The sequence below is a fragment of the Procambarus clarkii genome, chromosome 59, assembly GCF_040958095.1.
Source record: "Procambarus clarkii isolate CNS0578487 chromosome 59, FALCON_Pclarkii_2.0, whole genome shotgun sequence".
Classification (NCBI taxonomy): domain Eukaryota; kingdom Metazoa; phylum Arthropoda; class Malacostraca; order Decapoda; family Cambaridae; genus Procambarus; species Procambarus clarkii.
In genome coordinates this window covers 31,297,259-31,323,299 of record NC_091208.1, presented here as the reverse complement: position 1 = coordinate 31,323,299, position 26,041 = coordinate 31,297,259, and the positions used below count along the sequence as shown (strand labels likewise).

Sequence of the window (26,041 nt, the reverse complement as noted above, 5' to 3'; positions counted from 1 at the left end):
ACGAGGAGAACTACGCAAGATGTGAACCGCAGGAAAACAAAAACACATTCCGGAAAAGGAACAAAAAAAACCCAGAGCCAGGACCGGAATCCCAGCTACCCGTCCCAAGAAAAGGAACCAGTATGGCAGGAGCGGTGGACCAAAAGTCCACAACCCCCCACAGACAGTGCAACAGAAGCCTGCAGTGAGATACAAAGAAAAAGTGAGGGAACTCAGTACCCAAACTGAACACCGGGGTAGTCCAAAAGCAGGGAACTGAACATGGACAGAGGCCCATCCGAGAACCCAACATCAGTACTGTATAGCCAAAAAGCACCGACCCAGATACACAGAGTGACCATTGTCTTTTTGGGAATAAAGTATGCAATGCGTTATAAGCTGGAAGAAAATAAGGAGGTTGAAGCAGTTGAAAAACCAGACTTCAGGAGAGGACATTATGGTGACCTTAGAAATTTTTTTAGTGAGTATAATTGGACAGACTTGATGCTAGGCAAGGAAGTGAATGAGATGTATGGCAAGTTTTGTGAAATATATGATAAAGGCACAAAAAAATTTATACCAAAACAGAGATGCAGAACTAGGAAACAGGATTGGTTCAATAGAAATTGCGAGAGGGCTAGAGACCGAAAGACACAAAAATGGAATCAATACAGGAAGAGGCCGAACCCCCAAACATACCAGCGATACAAAGATGCGAGAAACAACTACACGGCAGTGAGGAGAGAGGCAGAAAGAAATTTTGAAAAAGGGATTGCGGACAAATGTAAAACAGAACCAGGTCTATTCTATAAATTCATAAACAACAAATTGCAGGTAAAGGATAATATTCAGAGGTTGAAAATGGGAAATAGATTCACGGAAGATGAAAAGGAAATGTGTGAAACACTAAACGAAAAGTTCCAAAGTGTGTTTGTACAAAATGAAATCTTTAGGGAACCAGATACAATAAGAATTCCAGAGAACAACATAGAACACATAGAGGTGTCTAGAGACGAAGTGGAAAAAATGCTCAAGGAGCTCGGTAAGAACAAAGCAGCTGGCCCAGATGGCGTTTCACCATGGGTTCTGAGAGAATGTGCATCTGAGCTCAGCATTCCACTTCACCTGATCTTTCAGGCATCCCTGTGTACAGGAATCGTAGCAGACGGGTGGAAACAGGCTAACATAGTTCCAATCTACAAAAGTGGCAGCAGGGAAGACCCCCTCAATTATAGACCTGTATCATTGACAAGTGTAATAGTGAAAGTATTGGAAAAACTAATCAAAACTAAATGGGTAGAACACCTAGAGAGAAATGATATAATATCAGACAGACAGTATGGTTTTCGATCTGGAAGATCCTGTGTATCGAATTTACTCAGTTTCTATGATCGAGCCACAGAGATATTACAGGAAAGAGATGGTTGGGTTGACTGCATCTATCTGGACCTAAAAAAGGCTTTCGACAGAGTTCCACATAAGAGGTTGTTCTGGAAACTGGAAAATATTGGAGGGGTGACAGGTAAGCTTCTATCATGGATGAAAAATTTTCTGACTGATAGAAAAATTAGGGCAGTAATCAGAGGCAATGTATCGGAATGGAGAAATGTCACAAGTGGAGTACCACAGGGTTCAGTTCTTGCACCAGTGATGTTTATTGTGTACATAAATGATCTACCAGCTGGTATACAGAATTATATGAACATGTTTGCTGATGATGCTAAGATAATAGGAAGGATAAGAAATTTAGATGATTGTCATGCCCTTCAAGAAGACCTGGACAAAATAAGTATATGGAGCACCACCTGGCAAATGGAATTTAATGTTAATAAATGTCATGTTATGGAATGTGGAATAGGAGAACATAGACCCCATACAACCTATATATTATGTGAGAAATCTTTAAAGAATTCTGATAAAGAAAGAGATCTAGGGGTGGTTCTAGATAGAAAACTATCACCTGAGGACCACATAAAGAATATTGTGCAAGGAGCCTATGCGATGCTTTCTAACTTCAGAATTGCATTTAAATACATGTATGGCGATATACTAAAGAAATTGTTCATGACTTTTGTTAGGCCAAAGCTAGAATATGCAGTTGTTGTGTGGTGCCCATATCTTAACACTTTCGCGCTCTCGGCGCTCAAAAAAAAAAAATACCCCAGATGCTTTCGGCACTCCGCGCGCCTACGCGGTAAGACCGAAAAAGTGTACACTCTTTTGACTGTCCTGACAATAATTGAAGGCGCACGTATTTAAATTTGGTATCACTGTGTTCGCAATGAAATTGTCTATAAGAGCAGACCTATAAAATGCCGCCCAAGCATAAGGAGTATCAACACCAAATAAAAAACTATGCAGATCACTCGCCGAGAGCGCCAAACAGCAACAAAATGTTTCCACTCTCTTAATGGTTGCGAAGCCTACAGTTGTCCTACATCGCTAATTTTGGTATCATTGGAATCGCAATAAAATTCTCTACACGGACATATGCATATGAATGTTTAATATAGGTAATTGCCCACCCGCAAGTGTGTGTGAAGTGGAGAGTAGTTAGCCGCGAGTGCACTGGCGAAAACACAGGGGGAAATCATGCTTGGAAAGTTTATACGTTTCCTGACCCTACTTTTCTATGTACGTATTTCTTTTTTATACCAATGTGTTCGCAATAAAATTTTCTATAAGATGAACTGTATAACATTTGTACAAAGCATGTGTAAGAGAAGCGCCAAATATAGAACCACGTTGCTCAGTATGCGTTCGCGGCAGAAACGAACGCATTGTTTTCGTTCGTTTGATGTTTGTCATGTTTATACTTGTTGAAATATTTTATAATTTGTATGACAGTGATCGCAGTAAAATTCCCTACACAGACATATACATAACACATACTAATATTTCCCACGTGTTGGATATATCAACGGCTAAAGGGAACCCACTGCCACACGCTCGCCACACCCCCAAACATACTTTGTGTATTTTTTTTTTTACTCATAGAAGTTTATGTGATATAATATTCATTCTTGTACCAAAAAATTCGCAAATAAATTCTCTACAAAACAAAAGTATCCCCATCCATTTCGGTTAAAAAATGGAATTTATAGAAATATTTTTTCGATGGACGAGAAAAGTGGCAGTTATGCGGAATCGTAAGAAAAAACAGCGACGAGTTATCTCTAATCTAAAGCGCGAAAGTGTTAAGAAGCACATCAACAAACTGGAAAAGGTGCAAAGACATGCTACGAAGTGGCTCCCAGAACTGAAGGGCAAGAGCTACGAGGAGAGGTTGGAAGCATTAAACATGCCAAAACTAGAAGACAGAAGAAAAAGAGGTGATATGATCACTACATACAAAATAGTAACAGGAATTGATAAAATCGACAGGGAAGATTTCCTGAGACCTGGCACTTCAAGAACAAGAGGTCATAGATTTAAACTAGCTAAACACAGATGCCGAAGAAATATAGGAAAATTCACCTTCGCAAATAGAGTGGTAGACGGTTGGAACAAGTTAAGTGAGGTGGTGGAGGCCAAGACCGTCAGTAGTTTCAAAGCGTTATATGACAAAGAGTGCTGGGAAGACGGGACACCACGAGCGTAGCTCTCATCCTGTAACTACACTTAGGTAATTACACTTAGGTAATTACAGCCAAGTGTAGCATAGGAGGAAAACGGAAAAAGGGCAGGAAAAACCCAAATACGGACCAAGTAGCAGCCGGTATGGCAATGAACACGACCAACCACAAAATGTGTAGTGGAGGGTGCATAGACACCGAGGGACACCAAGGTTAACAGGGTGCAGCCAGGCACCGAAGATAGTCAAGGAATGAGTGTCCAGAGATCAGAGACCAAGCAATGAAGGAAGACACAAACATGGACAGAGGGAACGAGGAAGCGTCCAAATATAGGGAAAAGACCCAGGTGACAAAAAACGAAACAAAAAGCACTGAAATGCAGGGCAGTGCCTCACTGGACAATGAAGACAAAGATACACAGACAACGGAAAGTCACTGAAAACACAAGGCTCGAATGCTTTCGCTGCCACCCCGAAAGAGGAAAACCCCTGAGACCGCCCGAGTCTCAACCCAACCAGACCCTGCCCCAACCCTGAAACCCGCCTACGGTTTGGAGCCAGAAGCAAGGGAGGAAGTGTGCACAACAGAAGGGGAAGGACTAGAAGCGGAAGGAGCCAGAGCCGAAGCGACCCCCACCCCCAATGCAACGCCGCAGTCACCTGCACCCGCTTATCATGACCAGTGGCCTGGGTGAACGAGAGCACGTACAGACAAAACCCGTCGCACGACTCCAGGTCATAAGAAAACAACAACCCAACAGGCAGCATGGCAGAGGCACAACCAGTGAGTGTCACCCTGAGAAAAGGGAACAGATCAACCGACAAGCTCGCAAGACGCGAGGAGGTACTCAGGGGTCACATCCATAGGACCACAGAGCCTTCATGGGGTTTTCCAGGGCCCTTAGCCTTGGTAATACGCTAAGGGACCCAGGCAGGGTACTGCGAACCGGCAGAACCGCAGTACCCAGGCAGGGTACTGCAAACCGGTGCCCAAGTCAGTCCACCAAACAACCTTCTAAAAGCTGAACCCTCGGGACATGTCCACTCACTAGGGCCAAGCGGGGAGGACCACCAACAGAAATATCTATATATAGCTGTCCATGGAGTTATATCTATAACTCCAAGAACAGCAAAAGGGGGACCACAAAGGAAGACCCCCACCAGGCAAAAACAAAACAAAAGAAAAACTCTGCAAGAGGACAACGTACCCAGGCAGAACAGAGTCGGCTGCTGTTATTGGTGAAAACTAGGAAACTGTGCAGCACCCTGCACCCGCTATCAGTGACGAAAACTACCTTCTACCCAGAGACAAAACAAGGGCAACAAAACCCCAGCCGACTCCAAGGGCAGCCCAGTACCGAGCAGTAAAGGACACAGCGGAGGCAGAACCCAAGGTGACTTGTGGAAGGTGGCCCCAAGCCCCAAGGGCAGTACTTACAGGGCACCTAAGGAAGAGAGCCCTAGGCGCATGCATCCCCGAGTACCATGGAATCTCACTCCTGGCTCACACCCCACCGGTAGAGACAGTCCACACCACAAGGCACAAAACTGAAACAAAAACCCGGAGCCAGAGGCACTCGACCAGCCAATAATTCCATCAGCCAAGAACTGCCAGTTGGATCACTGGCGAGGAAAGTCTGTGGCTCCCCCTTCCCCCTTCCCGGGAGGGAGGGGGGGGGGTACAGACATCGGCGCGGTGACGTGATCTTTGATAATTTTGTTTTGGGAATTCTGTACACTCGTCCGGCTTTTGGTAGCAATATTTTCACCAGAATAAGGATTTGTTTTGAGGCACCTACCTTTCTGGGTGCCTGTCTCGGTCGATGGCAGACATAAAATGCTCCCAACCACAGCGGGGTTTCTATAGGCCATTGCTCCTCGTGCCTCTCAGAGGGGGCCAGGTTCTGGCTTGTGGTCCCCAGTAGGCAAGAACTCCATGCACTTTGACTGATGCCAGAAAGTTATACATATCCATTCAGCCTGGATAGCTCCGGGGAGTCGACATGGCTCCCCCCAGAAAAAAACAGTTTTGAAAGTAATGAAATGCCATTTTCTGGGTTAAACCCTGGAGGCTCCCCGGAGCTATCCAGGCTAATAAGCTAATGTCAGATTTTGGCATCAGTCATGTGTATGGAGTTCTGTGGGCCTATTGGGAACCATGAGCCAGAACCAGACCCCCCTCACAGAGGCACGAGGAGCAATGGCCTATAGAAACCCCCAAGTGGTTAGAAGCATTCTATGTCTGCCATCAACCGGGTTAGGTACCCAGGAAGGTAGGCGTCCCAAAATAAACCCCTATTCTGGTGATAATTGCTATAAAAGCTGAACAAGTGGATAGAACTCCCCAAACAGAAACAAGCAAACGAGTATGACATCACATGTTGCCTCGCCGCCGTCTGCGCAGCTTCCCCCTCCCCGGGAGGGGGAAGGCGGAGCCCCAGACCCTCGCGCCGGCAATCAAATCCCCAGTTCTGAGGCTGGGTATCAAAAACATGTGAAAAAACTGCTGACCGGAGGGAGGGAGGTTTGCCGGGGAGCCTCCGAGTATCACCCAAAAAATGGCGTTTTATCACATTCAACGCTGGTTTTCTGGGGGGGAGCCCCATCGGCTCCCCAGAGCTACCTACCCAAAGACAAAAACAAGAGGGACCTAACCCGGGATGCGGAAGTCGCGTACTCCCCAACGCGAAGTGGAAACAAAAGAGCAGTATCCACTCAATTTAACGGCCTATATGGGGCTGTACCCTGGTCGTTATTTCCGAAGTTTCGTTATTTCCGAAGTTAAGTCGGGTCGGGTAATTTTTCAAGTAACATTCAGGTAGGATATATTTTATACTGTATAACTAAAATTAAATAAAGTTCACTGTGTAATTGTGTTCCAATTTAGTGCCACGCCGACGATTAAGCCAGCTGGTGGCTGCTGCATGGATGATGTGTGAACACGGTCTGATCAAGTCCAGATGGGTGGGAAAAAATTGGTTCATTCCTTTGTATTGCAAAATATTTCATGTATCAATCAGTGATTGTTAATATTTTCTCAATAAAATTTTAGCGATGTGTTTTGTTTTACCCTGAACACTGCAGGTAATGTATTTTTAATGTTATGACACAGGCTGTGGCGGCCAGTCCATAACAATGGCGATCGAGCCTTGTCACTGAGAGCTAGCCAAGACAAAATATTTTGAGCTCACCTTTTCTCTGCTAATGATAGAATATACATTTGCAGAGATTAATATGTACCTGGTTGATACCTGGTTGATGGGGTTCTGGGAGTTCTTCTACTCCCCAAGCTCGGCCCGAGGCCAGGCTCGACTTGTGAGAGTCTGGTCCACCAGGCTGTTGCTTGGAGTGGCCCGCAGGGCCACATACCCACCACAGCCCAGCTGATCCAGAACTTCTCTTAGAAAACCGTCTAGTTTTCTCTTGAAGATGTCCACGGTTGTTCCGGCAATATTTCTTATAGTCGCTGGGAGGACGTTGAGCAACCGCGGACCTCTGACGTTTATACAGTGCTCTCTGATTGTGCCTATGGTACCTCTGTTCTTCACTGGTTCAATCTTGCATTTTCTTCCATATAGTTCACTCCAGTACGTTGTTATTTTACTGTGTAGATTTGGGACCTGACCCTCCAATATTTTCCATGTGTATATTATTTGGTATCTCTCTCGTCTCCTTTCTAGAGAGTACATTTGGAGAGCTTTGAGACGATCCCAATAATTTAGGTGTTTTATCTCGTCTATGCGTGCCGTATATGTTCTCTGTATTCCCTCTATTTCAGCAATCTCTCCTGCTCTGAAGGGGGAAGTGAGTACTGAGCAGTACTCAAGACGGGACAAAACAAGTGACTTGAAGAGTACAACCATTGTGATGGGATCCCTGGATTTGAAAGTTCTCGTAATCCATCCGATCATTTTTCTGGCTGACACGATATTTGCTTGGTTATGCTCCCTAAACGTTAGATCGTCGGACATCATTATTCCCAAATCCTTGACATGCTGTTTTGACATGTAGCTTTTGTTGAAAAAAAAAACAATTAATATGTTGAAATACTATAATAAAATTGGTAAATTGACTTACTTTTAATGAAGCCGAAGATTACGAAGCTGTGAAGATTACGTCATCCTTTGCAGCGCTTGTTTTATATTGTTCAGTACTGTATACAGGGTACATACAGTATGTACACTTATTTTCTGGCATTCACTTCACACAACAGCTAGCCTTACTACTAATTCACATGAGTTCTAATTCTAATTCTAATTCACAATTGAAAATTATTTCTACTGTATATTTACACTGTACAGTATCTTTTTGTCAAGGCTTAAATAATCATTAACACTTACTGTACTCTATCAACACTTTTTACACTAATTTATATGTCTTTCAATCATATTTTATATCGTTAGTGGAGGCTACACGACTTTTGATGGGAATTCAGCATCAGCGGATGCAACATGGCTTGCCGAACATTCGTTGCTGGCGGATGCTCCATGACTTGTCGATGGGAATTCAGCATCAACGGGTGCAGCATATCTTGCAGAGCATTCGTTGCCGGTGGAGGCTGCACAACTTGTTGATGGGAATTCAGCATCGGCAGGTGCAGCATAGCTTGCAGAGCATTCGATGCCGGCGGAGGCTGCACGACTGGTTGATGGAAATTCAGCATCGGTGTGTGCAGCATAGCTTGCAGAGCATTCGTTGCCGGCGGAGGCTGCACGACTTGTTGATGGGAATTCAGCATCGGCGGGTGCAGCATAGCTTGTAGGGCACTCGTTGCCAGTGGATGCTGCATGACTTGTTGATTTCCCAGTGGGTGCTTTCACGAACCGTTGAAATCATGAATTTATTTATTTTTGTCTGAATCTGGTTTTCTTTGGCTAATATTCTAAGACATTGCTCCCAGCCGCGCGAGTTAACAGTAAACAATGGGGTCACATGGCCAGGCGCAGTACATTCTAGGTCCGTGGGGAAAAAAATATCTATTGCCTATACTATAAAAGGTATTTAATAAGAAAACAAAGAATTTTGCTTAATAACAATTGTTTTAAAATATTTTATTAATAATTTAGAATTTTCTTCATAAAACTGAATCATTTTAAAAGAAAGTAAAGATTTAATATACCACTCTGGATGATCGTGGTCGGTGGCCTGGTCGCCATGTGAGGGGCTGCCGATGCCAAAACAAACCCAATACCAACTGTCGGTAATATCAACCACCAGACTGGTATACGAGGCTCCAGATACCGATCTCCCAAACCGGTCATTATTACCGGCAGATCGGTATAAAAGAGGCCGTTAAATTGAGTGGATACTGGACTGTAACTACCAACCCAAGGTCCCACAGGCCAGACAAGGCCCAGGAACATCAAAGAAGGAACGCACAGCCAAAGTACGAACGACATGGGCACGGGGAAAAATGATAGGATGGATTACGAGAACTTTCAAATCCAGGGATCCCATCACAATGGTTGTACTCTTCAAGTCACTTGTATTGTCCCGTCTTGAGTACTGCTCAGTACTCACTTCCCCCTTCAGAGCAGGAGAGATTGCTGAAATAGAGGGAATACAGAGAACATATACGGCACGCATAGAAGCAATAAAGCACCTAAATTATTGGGATCGTCTCAAAGCCCTCCAAATGTACTCACTAGAAAGAAGACGAGAGAGATATCAAATAATATACACCTGGAAGATACTGGAGGGCCAAGTACCAAATCTACACAGTACAATAACAACGTACTGGAGTGAACGATATGGAAGAAAATGTAGAATAGAACCAGTGAAGAGCAGAGGTGCCATAGGCACAATTAGAGAACACTGTATAAACATCAGAGGTCCGCGGTTGTTCAACGTCCTCCCAGCAAGCATAAGAAATATTGCCGGAACAACCGTGGACATTTTCAAGAGGAAACTAGATTTATTCCTCCAAGGAGTGCCGGACCAACCGGGCTGTGGTGGGTATGTGGGCCTGCGGGCCGCTCCAAGCAACAGCCTGGTGGACCAAACTCTCACAAGTCAAGCCTGGCCTCGGGCCGGGCTTGGGGAGTAGAAGAACTCCCAGAACCCCATCAACCAGGTATCAACCAGGGGAGTGACAGCAAGTCACTATCGGGTCGTCTGGCACGGGGACGATCCAAGAGAACTGCACCATGGAACAGGTAAGAAGGGAAACCGGAACAACCCAAAGCGTGACCCCGGTCACAGCAGACGTGGCAAGCATAGAACGGCGGAAAGCCACAACCAAACACAACACATGATGCACCCCTGGCCAGACCAACTAAACATCAACAACCCAAGGACCCCCCTCCAGAAAGCAGCCGTGTCAGTCTTCACCAGAAAAGGAGGAGAAGGCTGCAGAGAACAAACCTATCAGGGGAACCAAAAGAGCCGAAACCCTGGCGCTGGAGGTGAGCATGAAGCACCTTGACCCGACCCCCAGACGCCAACGCCAACAAGACAGAGCCTTGGTAAACAAACCCGAACCGAAGGGGCCACAACAAACCGAGAGAAGAGAAGAGAGCACCCAATCCAAGAACCAGGACGGCTCAAGCAGAGCAAGAGCAGGCCGGAGGTGAATCACGACAGACAGCTCGCGAATTGGTGCAGAGGAAACACAAAAACCAAAGCAACCCAGAGCGGCTCCACCAGTGCCGTACGAGACAAGATGACAGTACGTGACAAGATGATGACCTTGAACCTCCACAAGAGAAGGACAAGACCACGCCAACAAAACGTAGCAAACCTACTAAGGGACAAAAAGAAAAAGGACCGAAAAAAACCATACCGCCACCAAGGCGAAGTATGCAGGTGGGATACCATCAACGATGCCACCTGATCACCAACAGATGGTGAGAGACTCGCAGCAGAACCGAACCAGCCCCACCATGGACTGATTGAGCATAGAAAGAGGCAGACCCACTGGAAAACCTCGGATGTGAACACCAAGCAAGCAGAGCTGGAAATCTAAGCCGGCAAGGAACCGGATGGAGCGTCTGCTGTACAAAAAACTTCCCAATGCTAGCGAACCCGCCAGCTAATCGGAAACACTGTGGTTCCGACGCGAGACTCGTGAGAAGTAACACCGCGAGATCATGAAAACGCCAATTAGCAGGGCAAACTAGGAAACCTGGAACCCAAACCCGGCAAGCCGGGAAAGAACCAACCCGGGCGAGCAGAAACGCCTCGTCTGGGAGGAACCCCCTATGGGACCAACAAATCCGACAATGGATGACAACCAGAAGCCGCCAGCAGAAAAAACACCGAAACGCAGGCGCAGCAAACAGCCAGGACAAAATTGCGAAGAAAAATTAAAAGTCAGGGCCCAGGTCGAGGCCAACGAGGAAGCGAGCACCACAAACCAAAACACAAAGTGAAAAGCAGGGACACTGCAACCCACAGGAGTGGCTAATGCATCCCCGGCAGGGCAGAACGAAGCACACAATACCGAGGAAGGTATGAGGAGAACAAACCAGGACATGAACCGCATGAAAACAAAAATGCACCATCCGAAAAGGAACACAAAAAAAAATTCGGAGCCTGGGCCTGAAACCTCGTACCTCCCGGCCAAACGAAAAGAAACTGCAGGGGCAGGAGAGGAAGAATGGAAGCTACAATCACCTGCACACAGGGCAACCCAGAAGCTGGAAGTGCCAAACAAGGAGATGATGAAAACTCAGGACCAGAACAGAACACGGACGGTGCAAAAGCAGGAAACCGAACATGGACAAAGTCCAGCCTAGCATTAGTAGAGCGAAGAAGCACATACTAAAACACACAACAATGTGTAGGAGAGCATGAAAAAAAATGGAAAAATGCAAGAAAAACACCAGAAAAACAGCTCAAGCACCAGCAGCTAGGGTCAAGAGTGTAGAAGGAAGATGCGGAACGCAGAAGACAGGCAGCAAGCGGGACCGCGTTGCAACCACCTGAATCCAACATGCAACGCCTGTTCTGCCTGCACCCACATAGTCAGCATAAGACTGGGTAACTGAGTCACAAACAAGCAACAAAACTCGCAGGACTCTGGATCGAAGGTGCCACCAACCCAACAGGCAGCAGATAGAGGCAAAAACAGTGTGAGTCACCCTGAGACAAGGGGACAGAGCAACCCTCGAACTCGCACAAAGTGAGGGGGGGGGGAGACTCAGGGGTCACATCCATCGAACCCATGCACCCCCCCCACCCTGCTGGGATTCCCAGGGTCCTGAGACGGATCTCAGGGAACCCCAGGCAGGGTACTGCTAACCGGCACCCAAGTCTACCAAACAACTTTCTAAGAACTGAACCCCCAGGATGTGTATACTCACAGGGACCAAGCAGGGGGTACCACTGGAAGAGAGAAGAGTACTCAGTACACAGGGGGGCAATAACCAAGGCAGATTCTCCCCACAAGGCAGGCAGGCAGACAAAAAGAAAATGATAACCCCACAAGAGGACAGCATACCCAGGAGGAACAGAGCCAGCCACTATGATTGGTGAAAACAAGCTGCGCAGTACCCTGAGCCCCTTACCAGTGCAAACAGTCCCCTACCCTAAGGCGAACAAGGGAGACAGAACACCCGAGCACACAAAGGGCGGCCGAAAACCAGGCAGTAAACGGCCTAGCAGAAGCATAACCCATCGAATGTGTGGAAGGTGGCCCCAAACCCCAAGGGCAGTACTTACTAGGCACCTAGGGAAGGGAGCCCTAAGCGCATGCAGCCCGAGTACTGAAGAATAACTCTCAGCTCGCGCACTACCTAGAAGACAGTCACCACACACAAGGTACAGTGCTGAAACAAAAATTGGAGCCAGAGCACACGACATCTGCCTGTAGCATCAGCCTCAGAACTGAAGTGTGGATGGAGAGCGTGAGGGTCTGGGGCTCCCCCTTTTCCCTCCCGGGGAGGGGGGAACTGCGCAGATGGTGGCGCAGCGACGTGTGACGTCATACTCGTTTGCTCGTTTCTGTATGGGGAGTTCTATCTACTTGTTCGGCTTTTTGTAGCAATTTTCACCAGAATAGGGGGTTTGTTTTGGGATGCCTACCTTTCTGGGTGCTTAACCCAATCGATGGCAGACATAGAATGCTTCAACCACTTGGGGGTTTCTGTAGGCCATTGCTCCTCATGCCTCTGTGAGGGGGCCAGGTTCTGGCTCTTGGTCCCCGGTAGGCCCACAGAACTCCATACACATGACTGATGCCAAAGTCTGATATTAGCATATCAGCTTGGATAGCTCTGGGGAGCCGACAGGGCTACTCCCCAGAAAACAGCGTTGATTGTAATCAAACGTTATTTTCTGGGTGAGCCTCGGAGGCTACCTTGAGGTGCTTCAATGTCTCGTGGTTGGGGGCATTCCATGTCTGCCATTGACCGGGGTTAGGCACCCAGAAAGGTAGGCACAACAAAACTAACCCCACTTGGTAAGAAAATTGCAAACGAAGACCGAACAGAGAGGTGGAACTCCCCTAACACCCAAGGAAACAAGCATGCAAGCAAATGTCATACACCACCGCTGCGCAACTTGTCCGCGCAGCGCTTCCATACCAGGGAGAAGGAAGGGGGAGCCCCTCCCCCCTCCCCCCCCATGTACCAGCTACTCACACCTCCAGTTCAGAGGCTGAGCATCAAAAACCAAAACAAAACTGCCGACCGGAGGGAGGGAGGATGCCAGGATGCATCCGGGGCTCATCCAGAAAATAGTGTTTCATTATATTCAACGCTGGTTTTTTGGGAGAAGCCTCGTCGGCTGCCTGCAGCTATATAACCAAAGATATGTAAAAGAGGGACTTACCTGCTCTTCAACTCAAAGGCGAGACAACTGGCTGCATCTGCCAAAGCCACACACCAAAGACCAGGACCAGGAATGATGACCAAATAACAGGCGGTCAGGACCCTGTTCGACCTCCAAAATCCCTGTGACAGAATGTCAGCCCAAAACATTTGCTGAACACGGCAGCCAAAACAGCAAACTTAGGAATGTCATGGGCACAAGGATAGACCGCAGGCTGGCTAGACTTGAAAACACTACAGATGACCTGGGAGACCTGAGCCCTGGAACAGGGAACGAAGGGAAACCGGATCAACCCAAAGCGCATTCCCGGCTAATGAGGCTGAGCCGTGCAGATAATGGCTAAGAGCCACAACCAAAGGCAACACATAATGCACCTTCGAACTGACCAACCAAGCATCAATGACGCAAGGGCCCCTCCGGAAAGCTGTTGTCTCGTTCTTCGCCTGAAAAGAAAGTGACGGCAGCAACCGGACAAACCTACTACCAGAAACAAAGGAGCAGAAACCCCTTGTGCCGAAGGACAGTATGAAGCTCACCAAACCAACCCCCAGAGGCTAATGCCAACAAAAACAGAGCCTTGGAAAAACAATCTTGAATCGAAGAGGCCACCACAAACCGAGGAGAAGAGAGAAAAAACCCAGCGTTGAATGTAATGAAACGACATTTTCAGGGCAAGACCCGGAGGATCCCTGGAGCTATCCGGGCTGATATGAATGTATTAGACGCTGGCATCGGTCAAAGCGAATGGAGTTCTTAGGCCTACCGGGGGATCACGAGCCAGAACCTGGCCCCCACAGAGAGGCACGAGGAGCAATGGTCTATAAAAACCCCGGTGTGGTTGGAAGCATTCTATGTCTGCCACTGACCAGGTCAGGTACCCAGAAAGGTAAGCACCCCAAAACAGACCCCTATTCTGGTTAAAATATTGCTACTAAAAGCCTAACTAGTGGACAGAACTTTCCAAATATAAACGAGCCTGTCGTCACCACTTTGCTCCCTGCACAAACCTACCACCAGGACCAAAAGAGCAGAAACCCCTGCGCCGGAGGAGAGCATGATGCTTCACCCGACCCGACCCTCAGAGGCCAATGCCAACAAGAATAGAGCCTTCGCCAAACAATCCTGAACAGAAGGGGGGGCCACCACAAACCGACAAGGAGAGATAGGAGAGCACCCGGTCCAACGACCAGGATGGCTTAGGCGGTGAATAAGTAGGCCAGAGGTGACACAATGCATGAGACAACTTGTGGAACAGCACAGAAGTCATATCAATGCCGAACACAAGCTGCAGCGGCTCCTCCAGCATCAAACGATACGAGACAGCAGTATTCGGCATCAGATGACAGTCCTGGAACAGCCATGAAAGAAAAGACAAGACAACCCTATCAGAGATGGAAGTATAACAAATAACGGAAGGACCGCCAGGAAACTTCGTACTGCCGCCGAGACGAAGCACGTAGGTGGGACACCATCAACGAAGCCACCTGCTCACCATACAAGTGGTGATAGACCCGCATCAGAAAGACCAGATACGAAGACTGGAGAAGATCGAACCAGACATCAACGGACTAGCCCGATCTGCTGAAAGAGGCGAAGCCGTGGGAAGAGCCCCGGGTTCGGACACCGAGCAAGCAGCGCCTGAAACCAAGGCTGGGTTGGCCACTAAGGAGCCAGAATACTACTCTCCTTTGGTAAGTCTCAAAGCGAGCTAGGACCTAGAGCAACAGTGGAACTAGGGGAAAAGAGGTACAGGTAACCCCACATCGATCAGTCCTGCCTGAAGGCATCGACCCCGATGGCCTCGCAGTCGAGGAAGGGCACCACATGTACTGGGAGATGCCTCGACCATACCAACGCGAAGAGGTCCACCTCTGGAAGCTCGTAAGTCCAGCAGAGCCAACTGAAGGAGTCGGTGTCAACTGTCCATTACGAGGACAGGGGAATGAACCAAGACAGGCCATCCACCAGGACGTTGGACACCCTGTGAACCGCCAGGAATGCCAAATCCCGAGAACTCAGCAGATGAGTCACCCGAAGCAACGAGCCACAAAGAGCCAAGGACGCATTGAAGCCCCGTGGTTCAGGAAATGAACCATCGGGGAGCAGTCCGAATGGAGCCTGATCGTCGATCCGCGAGTGAACCGAACTCTCCGAGGCAACATCCACACCGCACCATGGTGTGGGATGCACCATGCTGCGAACTCTTGCACCATGCTGTGGGCCACAGACGCTACCATCCCAGACGACCTGGTGAGCACTGGTCACAAAGCCCCAGCCAAGAGACGACACGTCCATGAACACATTGAGCGAGGGCTCGGGTAGGCGCCAAGGCACTGAACACGAAAAACCCGAAGAGAAAGCGGCGATGTAGCAACCAATGTAATGCCCCTGGAGGCCGAACCCAGCAATCGCAAGAGGTGGAAGGGACATCCTGAAGGAACCAGAACAGCCGACAAAACAAAATCTGACCTGGCGGTTAGACCATCATGGCAAAGTTCAGGCTCCCGCACAACCCCTCGAGCAACAGTCCCGTGATTCGGGAGCCCCCCAGAAACAGACGAAGGTGGGACCACAACCCTGCTTCGGCTGCGATCCCAGAGGGAGAGACAAGGAAGTGGTCCGAGAGTCCCTCATAAGACCTAGCCCTTCCCACCCTTCTGGGAAGACCCCCCAGGGCCCCCCAGAGAATCATCAAATCCGACATGGGACGGCAACTAGAAGAAGCTGCCTGCATATACTACACAACCACAGAACCTACAAACAGCAACGGGCAAAAAGGCAAAGAAATCTTAAGAGCCAGGGGCCACGCGGATTCCACAGAGGAAGCAAGCACCACCTGCCAACATGCGAGATGGGAAGCAAAAAAACAGCAACACTGCAGCCCGCAGGATCGGTGCGAACAGCTTCAAAAGAGCAGCCGACGTACGCACCGCCGAGGCCAATGCACCAGACCCAGGAGCAGTCCCAAACGCCTCCATGTCTCCCTGAAGCCAGTCCGAGGACAGCTCGAGAAAGGAAAAGAATACAAGACCGAAGACAACAGGCCACAGGCACGCAAGTCCTCAGCGATCAACGCAGCTTAAATGGAAGGAACCTGCACGTGAAGCTGCACCACACTGACATCCCGAGGAGGGGCAGGGGTGAACAAGAACGCTTTGAGGTGCTCAAATTCGCCCCCCCCCCCCAACACCCCTGACGGACCCCAAAGGCATGAACCTCACCAAGTGTCGAAGCCCTCAAATGGGAGTGAGACTTGAAATGTCCCAGTGAAGAGAACTCTGACATAAGGGAAGTACTTACCTGGCACCTAGGGAAGATAGCCTTAGACATATGCAGCCCAGTGTACAGGGAACACGTGGTCACAACACCACACAAAGCTGGCAAAGTCACAAACTCCAAAGCCAGCCAATAAAGCGAGGCCAGAAGAGACGTGTTAACACCAGTCACATCAGTCAATGGACTGGGGGTGGAGCTGCTAACTCGCCTGAGCGGATTTTCCCTCCCTGCTGCTGCTTCCCCGTGGTTCATTGTCTCAACAGGAATTGGGGACAGGTTCATTGTCTCAACATTGTCTCTTCGGTTTGTGGCTTTGGGGCTGGTCACTTCAGGTAGCTCTTATGCTGAGTTCTCGGGGTTTAGCTCTCCACACTATTCACCCTCAGGGTGTGTGTTCAGTGTCCTGGCAGATGATCTGTCCCACTTTATTTCTCTTTCCACAGGGTGGAAAATAGATGCAGGCTCCTTCCTTTGGCTTTGTTTGACGTATGGGTGCCAGGAGGTGGACTTTCTTCGCGTCAGTGTGGTCTTGACGTCTCCCTTTGTACGTGGCACCGTTTCCCGACTGTGAGGCCTCGCGGTAGATGCTTTTCGGGACGACAGGTCGAGGTGGAGGTACTTGTACCGCTTTCCCCCGATCCAGCTGTTGCTCTGGGTTCTAGCTCAGCTAGATTTATATCGGGGGTGAGTGGTTCTCCTGGCTCCATGGTGGCCACCTGTCCAGCCTTGGCTTCAGGTGCTGCTTGCTCAGTGTCAGAACTCGGGCATTTTTCCCTAGCTCCGCCTCTTTCAGCAGGTCAGGCCTGTGAGGTACCTCATTGGTTCGCTTTACTACTCTGCTCTACGTGACTGGTTTTTCCGATGTGTGTGTATCACCATTTGTATGGTGATCAGGTGGCTTCTTTGATGGTGTCCCACCTTTAGTGTTCTTCTCAATGACAGTATGAAATGTTTTGGCGGTCTTTCCATAATTTTCTTTTTTTCATCTGCTTTCGTTGATTTCAGACCAGGTTGTTCTGTCCTTTCTCTCTTGGCTTTTTCTGGATCAGCATATGCCTAATACTGTTGCTTCATATCGCACAGCATTGGTGGAGCCACTGCTGTTTGCAATCAGGGTGGATGTTACTTTTGCTCCATTCCACAGGCTTGTGCGGTTTTTTCACCTCCGGCTTGCTTATGCGCCACCTAAGCCTTCTTGGTCTTTGGACAGAGTTCTTTCTTTTCTTTTCTTTCTTTCTTCTCCTCTCTTTGCTTTTTGGCAAGTCACTCCTTATACCTATCTTTGGGTAGCTAGCTCCAGGGAAGCCAACAGGACTCCTCCCCAGAAAACCAGTATTGAATGTAATGAAATGCCATTTTCTGGGCGAGCCTCAGAGGATCCCTGACAAACACCCTCCCTCCCTCCGATTGGCAGCTTTCATCATTCAAGAACTGGAGTGGTGGGTGGCAGTTCATCGGTTCAAGGACTGCGAGCTCCTCCTGCCCCCCCTCCCTACCCACTAGGGAGGTGGGGTAGTGCTGACTAGCCAGAGTGCTAGTTGCATGAAGTGTTGCTTTTTGGGTTTCTTTCTAGGGGAGTTATTTTGATCTTTAAGGATGTAGATTGCATAAGTTAACCAGACAGTGGTCTGTTTTGATTTGCCTACATTTTTAGGGCCTTCCCTAGTCAATGGCAATTATGACATACTTTATATGTAAAGTGCTCATAGGCCATTACTCCCTGCACCTCTCTGAGGGGGGCCAGGTTCTGGCTCATGGTCCCCGGTAGGCATAAAGACCCCTGTGACTGGTGACCCCCAAACTAATACAGCACATATCACTTCAGATAGTTTATGGCAGCCTCTGGGGCTCACTCAGAAAATGGCATTTCATTAAATTCAATGCTGTTTTTTTAGAAAGTTTTTTAAATTTACAAGTGCTGTGAAAACATGTAGTGGTATTTTGAAGAAGGGCTCACCATTCTCATAAAAATTATATACCCATGTGCCTATAGTAAGAGCAGGTTTCAATCTTGTGCCCTGTCATGAGTAAAAAGCTTGTGCCCTTACACTCAAATGTATCCCAACTCGATCAGCAATGGAATTTTGTTTGACATACCAGGGACCAGAACCAGAACCTGGCCCCCCTCATAGGGATGCAGAGAGCAGGTGACACTGCCACCCCACTGGGAAAATATCCAGAAAGTCAGTGAACCAATACAGACCACAGCTGGATTCAAAGAGACAACAGCCTCAAAACTGCCTAATGAACTCCACCAACAATGTAAATAAATGACTCTCTCAAAAGAAGCTTGTTAGCACTATGATGACCAGACCACACACTAGAAGGTGAAGGGGCGACGACGTTTCGGTCCATCCTGGACCATTCTCAAGTCGATTTCGGTCCAGGACGGACCGAAACGTCGTCATCCCTTCACCTTCTAGTGTGTGGTCTGGTCAACATACTTTAGCCACGTTATTGTGACTCATCGCCTGCATTGTTAGCACTACCCCCTACAACCAGTTGGGGGTGCCACAGCTTCAAGTCCCCACCAACCTTCCAAGCCAGTTCCAGAGCAGATATGCAGATGACAGCCACCAAGCAACACCAAGGTAGGGAGAAAATCAGGGAGCCACAGTGGCTCACCCAAAAATAGGCGTTTCATTACATTCAATTCTGGATTTCTGGGGTGGGGGGGGGGGGCATTGTAGCTTCCTGAAGCTAACTACCCATGGAGAAGAGAGGGACTCACCAGGGAGGACAAGAAATTGCAGGCAGTCCCAGGACATGTTAGCAATGCCATCATCATCAATGTCATCATCGTTAATGTCATCATCATCCTCATCATCACCATCATAGTATCAAATCCCTGGACTCGATGATACTGCAGATGACCTAAGAAACTCAAACCTTGGTATACAGAACCATGGAAACAGGATCAACCTACAAAGCATCCACCGAAGCATAATTGGTGGCAAGAAGGTAGCGTTAGAGAGCTGCCACTGGACACAGCACAATATGCACCCTCGGCCGAACCAACCAAGCATCAATAATCAAAAGCCTCCTCGGAAAGTTCGCCGACTCGTTCTTCCCCTGAAATGGAGACAGAATCAGACGAACATAACACCTACCAGGGCCAATCAAACAAAATGACACCTCTAGAGAAGAGCATGAATCTCCCCAGCCTTACAACCTGTCTACTTTGTCCAATCTCAATATGATCACTAAAGCTATGTAGAAAAACAAACAAAAATGGCAAAAACATATGGCAATCATCTTGCTTGGAATATCTAAGTGTAACACTTCAAAACAGCAATAACATTGGTTTATTAATCCAGCAGTACCATACCTGTGACTAATGAAGAGGATTACTGCTATCATTCCAGCAAGAATAGAATCACTGAGATACCAAGCAGTGATATACAGAGTAACAATAAACATTCCATGCAGCCCAAAGACACATGAAACGTAAAATACGCTCGGAGCCTCTTGAGAAGACAGCCATCTGAAATAACAAAGGAACAAAAAAGTAATGACTAAACATAATAAATAATCAACTTCACAAACAAACTAGATATGGTTCAACTGTAGGCGATGAGTCACAATAACGTGGCTGAAGTATGTTGACCAGACCACACACTAGAAATTGAAGGGACGACGACGTTTCGGTCCGTCCTGGACCATTTCTCAAGTCGAAAAGTCGTCGTCCCTTCAATTTCTAGTGTGTGGTCTAGTCAACATGGTTCAACTGTATTCGGGGAAAGTCCCCCATCTCAGCATCTCATACTGTACAAATAATTTTGCTAAATAACCTACATACAAAATGAGCATCTCTCCCTTTTTGTTTGTTTCCAATTCTTTTCCCCCCACATTCCTCTAAGTCATTCTGCCTTTACCCCAGCACCACTCTGCTCTCCTACCTGCACAGTACAATTACTCTATATGGCACCAGAGCCAATGTGGAGCTATTGAGGGCCAGTCCAGAATAAACACTAAAAGCCATAAGGTATCCACCCTATCAGAGGAACACAATGATCAGCCTATAAAATAATTGACAATTTGTATTCTCACCTGAAAGCAGCACCAAGGATCATTTCTGGCAAGACATTGAACCGGTGTATTATGTTGATAGTGCGACCATGCTCCGTCCGATTGTCTGTCATCAGTTCATTACAACCCTGTGAAATTTGCAAAATTCATCACATAATGTTTTTCTATTTTGTTCATCATTATAATTTCACAACATGTTTTTAAATAATGAGGAGAATGAGGTAAGAACGTACTGTACGTACAATGGAATACTTTCCTGAATGACATGGCACCTACAAAACCTGTATAATTCCCATAGAATACAAATTTTCTTTCACTCTCTTCTATATTCTTCCTGGGCTTAAATATTAACATTATTTTAATTCTTTTATTTTGGCATTTTTAAATACACAGTGTCAAATTTCTGAGGAGATAAGCCGTGTCAACTGGCTGGGCTGAACCCCGGAATAAACTCTATTACATTATCCTTCCATCTCTCACTCCACTCCCAGCAGCGGAACACTTTAGGGAACATGTGAAATGCATGGGATTGACTGAATCTCGTACAAAATCCGATTGAAAATGGACCGATATCCGCTATATTAGTCCAGAGTATCAGTTAATTGGAGTTCTTTGTCTACCAGGATCCATGAGCCCGAACCATGACTATATTGAGAGTATAGTCATGTCTTCCATTGACTGGACGTATCACCCAGAAAGGTAGGTGAACCATTACAAACCCCTACTGGTAAAACATTGCAACCAAAGACCATTCAGAGACCAAGAAACCCCCCCACCCCCAAGTGGAAACAACAAACAGGCAAATGTCTAATCAAGTAGGGAGCCCACTCCTTAGTAACCTCCCCGGGAGGGGCCCCACCCAGGTGACTCACGCGCTGACACTGGCAGTTCATAGACCTAACAAAATTGCTGACCAGAGGGAGGGAAGGTGTCAGGGACCTCCAGGGCTCAACCCAGAAAATAGCGTTTCATTACATTCAATGTTTTTTTCTGACGTGAGCACCTTCAGTCTCCCTAAAGCTGTAATTACTTGATTATCCGGGATTCGAACATCTGGAAAATACCTTTATACGGCCAAAATTGTGACCGAATAAAGTTCTCAATATCCGGCCAAAATGGCCATGGGAGCCGGATAAAAGCTGGTTTAGTCAGATAAAAAATTGGAGCCGGTTAACTTGCTGCTGATGTTACACTATCCAGACAGTCAGCCGGATAATCATTGAATTGTCCAGATATGAAAGCCATCTTGAGGTTATCTATCTTGGTTATCTTGAGATGATTTCAGGACTTTAGTGTCCCCGCGGCCCGGTCCTCGACCAGGCCTCCACCTCCAGGAAGCAGCCCGTGACAGCTGACTAACACCCAGGTACCTATTTTACTGCTAGGTAACAGGGGGCATAGGGTGAAAGAAACTCTGCCCATTGTTTCTCGCCGGCGCCCAGGATCGACCCCGGGACCACAGGATCACAAGTCCAGCGTGCTGTCCGCTCAGCCGACCGGCTCCCAACCGGCCGCCATGGGGCGGGCCGAACCGTATTAATCCCGTCTGGCTGTGGCTCGAGGCGCATGGTGGAGGAGGGGGTGGGGTGGGTGAGTGGTGTTGGGAGAGAGAGAGGAGCGTTGGGTAGGACCACCTGTGGGGATAAGGGGGATGTGGAGGGGCCTATACACTACAGTACAGGAATTACCATTAATTTTAGAACAATTCATCATAACCAAAAAACCAGCGTTGAATGTAATGAAACGCCATTTTCTGGGTGAGCCCCGGAGGCTCCCTGGAGCTTATCGGGCTAATGTGTGTTATGTTAGACCGGGACATTAGCTAAGGAGTTCAGACCTACCAGGGACCAGCGCCAGAACCTGGCCCCTTCAGAGAGGTTTCAGGGAGCAATGGCCCTGGAAAACCCCATATGGTTGGGGGTTTTCCTTATCTGCCATCGACCGGGGTTAGGCACCCAGAAAGGTAGGCGTAACAAAACAAACCCCACATGGTAAGAAACTACAACAAAAACCGAACAGAGAGGTAGAAAACTCCCTACAATCCCAAGGAAACAAGCAAACAAGCAAACATCACACTTTACTGCCGCGCCGATCGTCCGCGCAGCCCTCCCCACCCCGGGAGGGGGAGGGGGGAGCCCCGGACCTACCGCGCCGGCTGCCAAGCTCCAGTTCGGAAGCTAAGCTTCAACCAACGCGAAAAAACCGCCGACCGGTGGGAGGGTGGGTTTCCAGGGAGCCTCCGGGGCTCACCCAGAAAATGGCGTTTCATTACATTCAACGCTGGTTTTCTGTGGGGAGCCCCTACGGCTCCCTGGAGCTTCTTACCCAAAGAGAAGGAAAAGAAAGGGCTAACCCGGGAGGCGGCCGCCACAAACTCTGCAACGCAAAGCCAAGACAACCGGTCGCAAACCTGCGACCCAAGGCAACAAGAACGCCCAAGAACAGACGCACATATGGATGGGCGGCCAAAAACCTGTGCGACCCACAATTCCCTGCGCCCGAAATGAGCCCGAGACGTCACCAACACAGCAGCAATTGCTGCAAACGTCTGAACAGCACGGGCGCAACATGTCGCATCATCTCCCGACGACCCGGGAGACCCGAGCCCTGAAAACAGGGAACGAAGGAACCGGATCAACCACAGCGCATCCCCAGGCACGGTACGCCGGCAACAGCAAAAAGCACAACTGGACAACACAGGACGCACCCCCCGGCCAAACCAAACAAGTACCAATACCCCAAGAACCCCTCCGGAAAACTGCCGTCTCGACCGTCGCCAGGACAGAGAAAGGCTGCACACCAATAAAGCTACCACCAGTACCAAAGAGGAGGAAACTGAAACCGAAGGGGCTACCACAAACTGAGGGGAAGAGAAGAAGGCACCCTGAACAAGGACCAGGATGGCTCAGGCGACTCATGAGCAGGCCGGAGGGGAAACAAAACGCGAGAAGACGTAATAAACGTCATACAGTCTCCAAGACGAAGCTCGCAGGTGGGACACCGTCAACAAAGCCACCTGAACACCATAGAGATGGCGATACCTGCGTCAAAATACCAGACGCGAAGAGCCAAAGAGAAGGCCGAACCAGTCACGGACAGGACCGATTCGGCCTGCTGAAAGAGGCGAAGCCTCAGGAAAAACGCCCCGGGTACGGACACCTATCAAGCAGCGTCTGAAAAGAAGGCCGGGCCGGCCACAGTGGAACCATAAGGACTGTTCTCGTGGGAATGGGCTGCAACTGAGCCAGAACCCGAAGCAACAGCTGGACCGGGAGAAGAGGTACAGGTACCCCCCACCTCGACCAGGCCTGCCGAAAGCCTCCACCGTGAAGTCCTCGCAGGTGGGAAGGGCGCCACAAAACGGGCGACGCCTAGACCACGCCGACCCGAAGACGTCCATGGCCAGGAGTCCATAAGCCCAACAGAGCCAACAAAACGAATCGGCGACGACTGGCCAACCCACGAAGAGGAATGAACCGAGACAGCTGTCCACCAGGACGCAGGACACACCCCGGACACGAACCACACGGTTAACCAAACCCCCTGTGGTTCCGGCAAGAACCACCAGAGAACAGTCCAAACAGAGCTGAATGGTAGAGTACCTAGTGACCCAAACCCTCCGAAGCGCAAACCAGACAGCCATGAACACCTGAACCGGGCTGTGAGCCCGACGGACAGACAGACTCCATCAACCTCGGCCGACCTGGTGAGCACTGGTCACAAAGCCCCAGCCGAGAGACGACCCGTCCGTGAACACATCGAGCGAAGGCTCGGGGAGCCGCCAAGGCACGGAACCCCGAAAACCCCAAAGAGGAAGCTGGTGACGCAGCACCAACACCAGATCCCCAGAGGAACCCAAGGAATGCAAGAGGCGGAAGTGGAGTCTCCGTAGGAACCAACCGACGCCGGAGCCAAACCCGACTCCGCGGGCAGACAAGCACGCCGAAGTGCAAACTCCCGCACAACCGCCCAAGCAACCGCTGAGCAACCCGGGACCCCCTCCTGAACAGCCAAAGGCGGGACCACAGCCACAGTAACACTTCTGGAGGGAAGACAATGAGGGGCCCAAGAGCCTGAAACAAGGCCCAGGTCCGAACCCGGGACGGAAACAGAAGGTAAAACCTCCAGATCACCAGGAAACCAAACCCAGCGATCTGGAAAGAACCATCCCCTGGCGAGCAGACAAGCGGACTGACTGGGAGCCCACTCCAGCCAGTCGTCGAGGTAGGCCAGACACCGAATCTCAGACGCAGACAGGGCACTAAGATCCGGTAAAGATGCAAAGAGTATACAAAGTGCCCTTCACAAAATAGGGAATGCAATAAAAACAGCAAACCTGAAGCCCCACCACCAAAGCATTGTATGACAATCATATGAAGACATATTATGACATATGACAATCATTATATGACAATATGACAATTATAATCAAAGCATTATATGACAAAGAGTGCTGGGAAGACGGGACACCACGAGAGTAGCTCTCATCCTGTAACTACACTTAGGTAAGTACACATAGGTAATTACCAACCGTGCTAGCCCCAGAAAAACTGGAGAGGAACGTGCCAAGAAGTGACCTGGAGGTCCAGGTCCACCATCCATGCACCCGGCCCTAACAGAATCCGAACAGGAGACAACAGTCCTCCGAGCAGGGCAGAGGATCCAGGGCGCAGACGGAAGTAGTCCAGAAGAACTGCAGACTGGAAAAGCTCATGACTGCAAAGAGCAGACGGGAAAAGCTCATGACTGCAAAGAGCAGACGGGAAGCCCAGAAGGATGGGGCGGATCGACCACGCCCCACGCACCCACGAAGAGGAAATGACGAAGCGCAGGGAAGAAGCCCACCCCGCCAGCTCTGAACCCCCCCCAAGGGGGAGAAGCCGTCCTCCAACGCCAGCAGAGGCCGGAAGACAACCCAAGCGCCCACCAACAGCGGGACCAAGCGAGAGGCAACAGAGCAAGCTGCTCCCCCAGCGCCCAGTCAACAGAGAAGGGAACAGAACCCCTTCAGAAAGAAAAAGTACACTACCGAAGTCATGAGGAAAGACTACGGGAATGAAACCACACTTCGCTGGAAGAGGAAGTGAGGGGAGACCTGATCACCACATACAAGATACCCAAGGGAATCGACAGGGTTGAGAAGGACAGGCTATGTAACACAAGGGGCACACGCACTAGGGGACACAGGTGGAAACTGAGTACCCAAAAGAGCCACAGATAGAATTAGTTTTTTTTTTTTTTTTTTTTTTTTTTTGAGTGTCAGAATGGGAACGGGAAAGCACTAAGAAGTAATGTGGCGACTCCTCACACAAGTAACGAGGCTGACCCCCATACAATGTCACATGTAGACATGACAGAGCCCAAGAGGCACAGGAACCGATACACAGAAATTGTTCATGACTTTTGTTAGGC

The 26,041-nt window shown here is 48.8% G+C and overlaps 1 protein-coding gene across 2 annotated transcripts in view; it reads right to left on the bottom strand.

The window, feature by feature from the left end:
• The window catches only part of LOC123768069 (protein C-mannosyl-transferase DPY19L3), a 273,308-nt gene that overhangs the window by 155,459 nt on the left and 91,808 nt on the right, over positions 1 to 26,041 (bottom strand). For both annotated transcript variants that reach the window (XM_045758333.2, XM_069307073.1), the window contains 2 exons: positions 20,651 to 20,757; positions 19,929 to 20,084 (listed from right to left, as the gene is read on the bottom strand). In XM_045758333.2, coding sequence (XP_045614289.2) covers positions 19,929 to 20,084; positions 20,651 to 20,757 — 263 coding nt within the window. The remainder of the gene's footprint in view (positions 1 to 19,928; positions 20,085 to 20,650; positions 20,758 to 26,041) is intronic.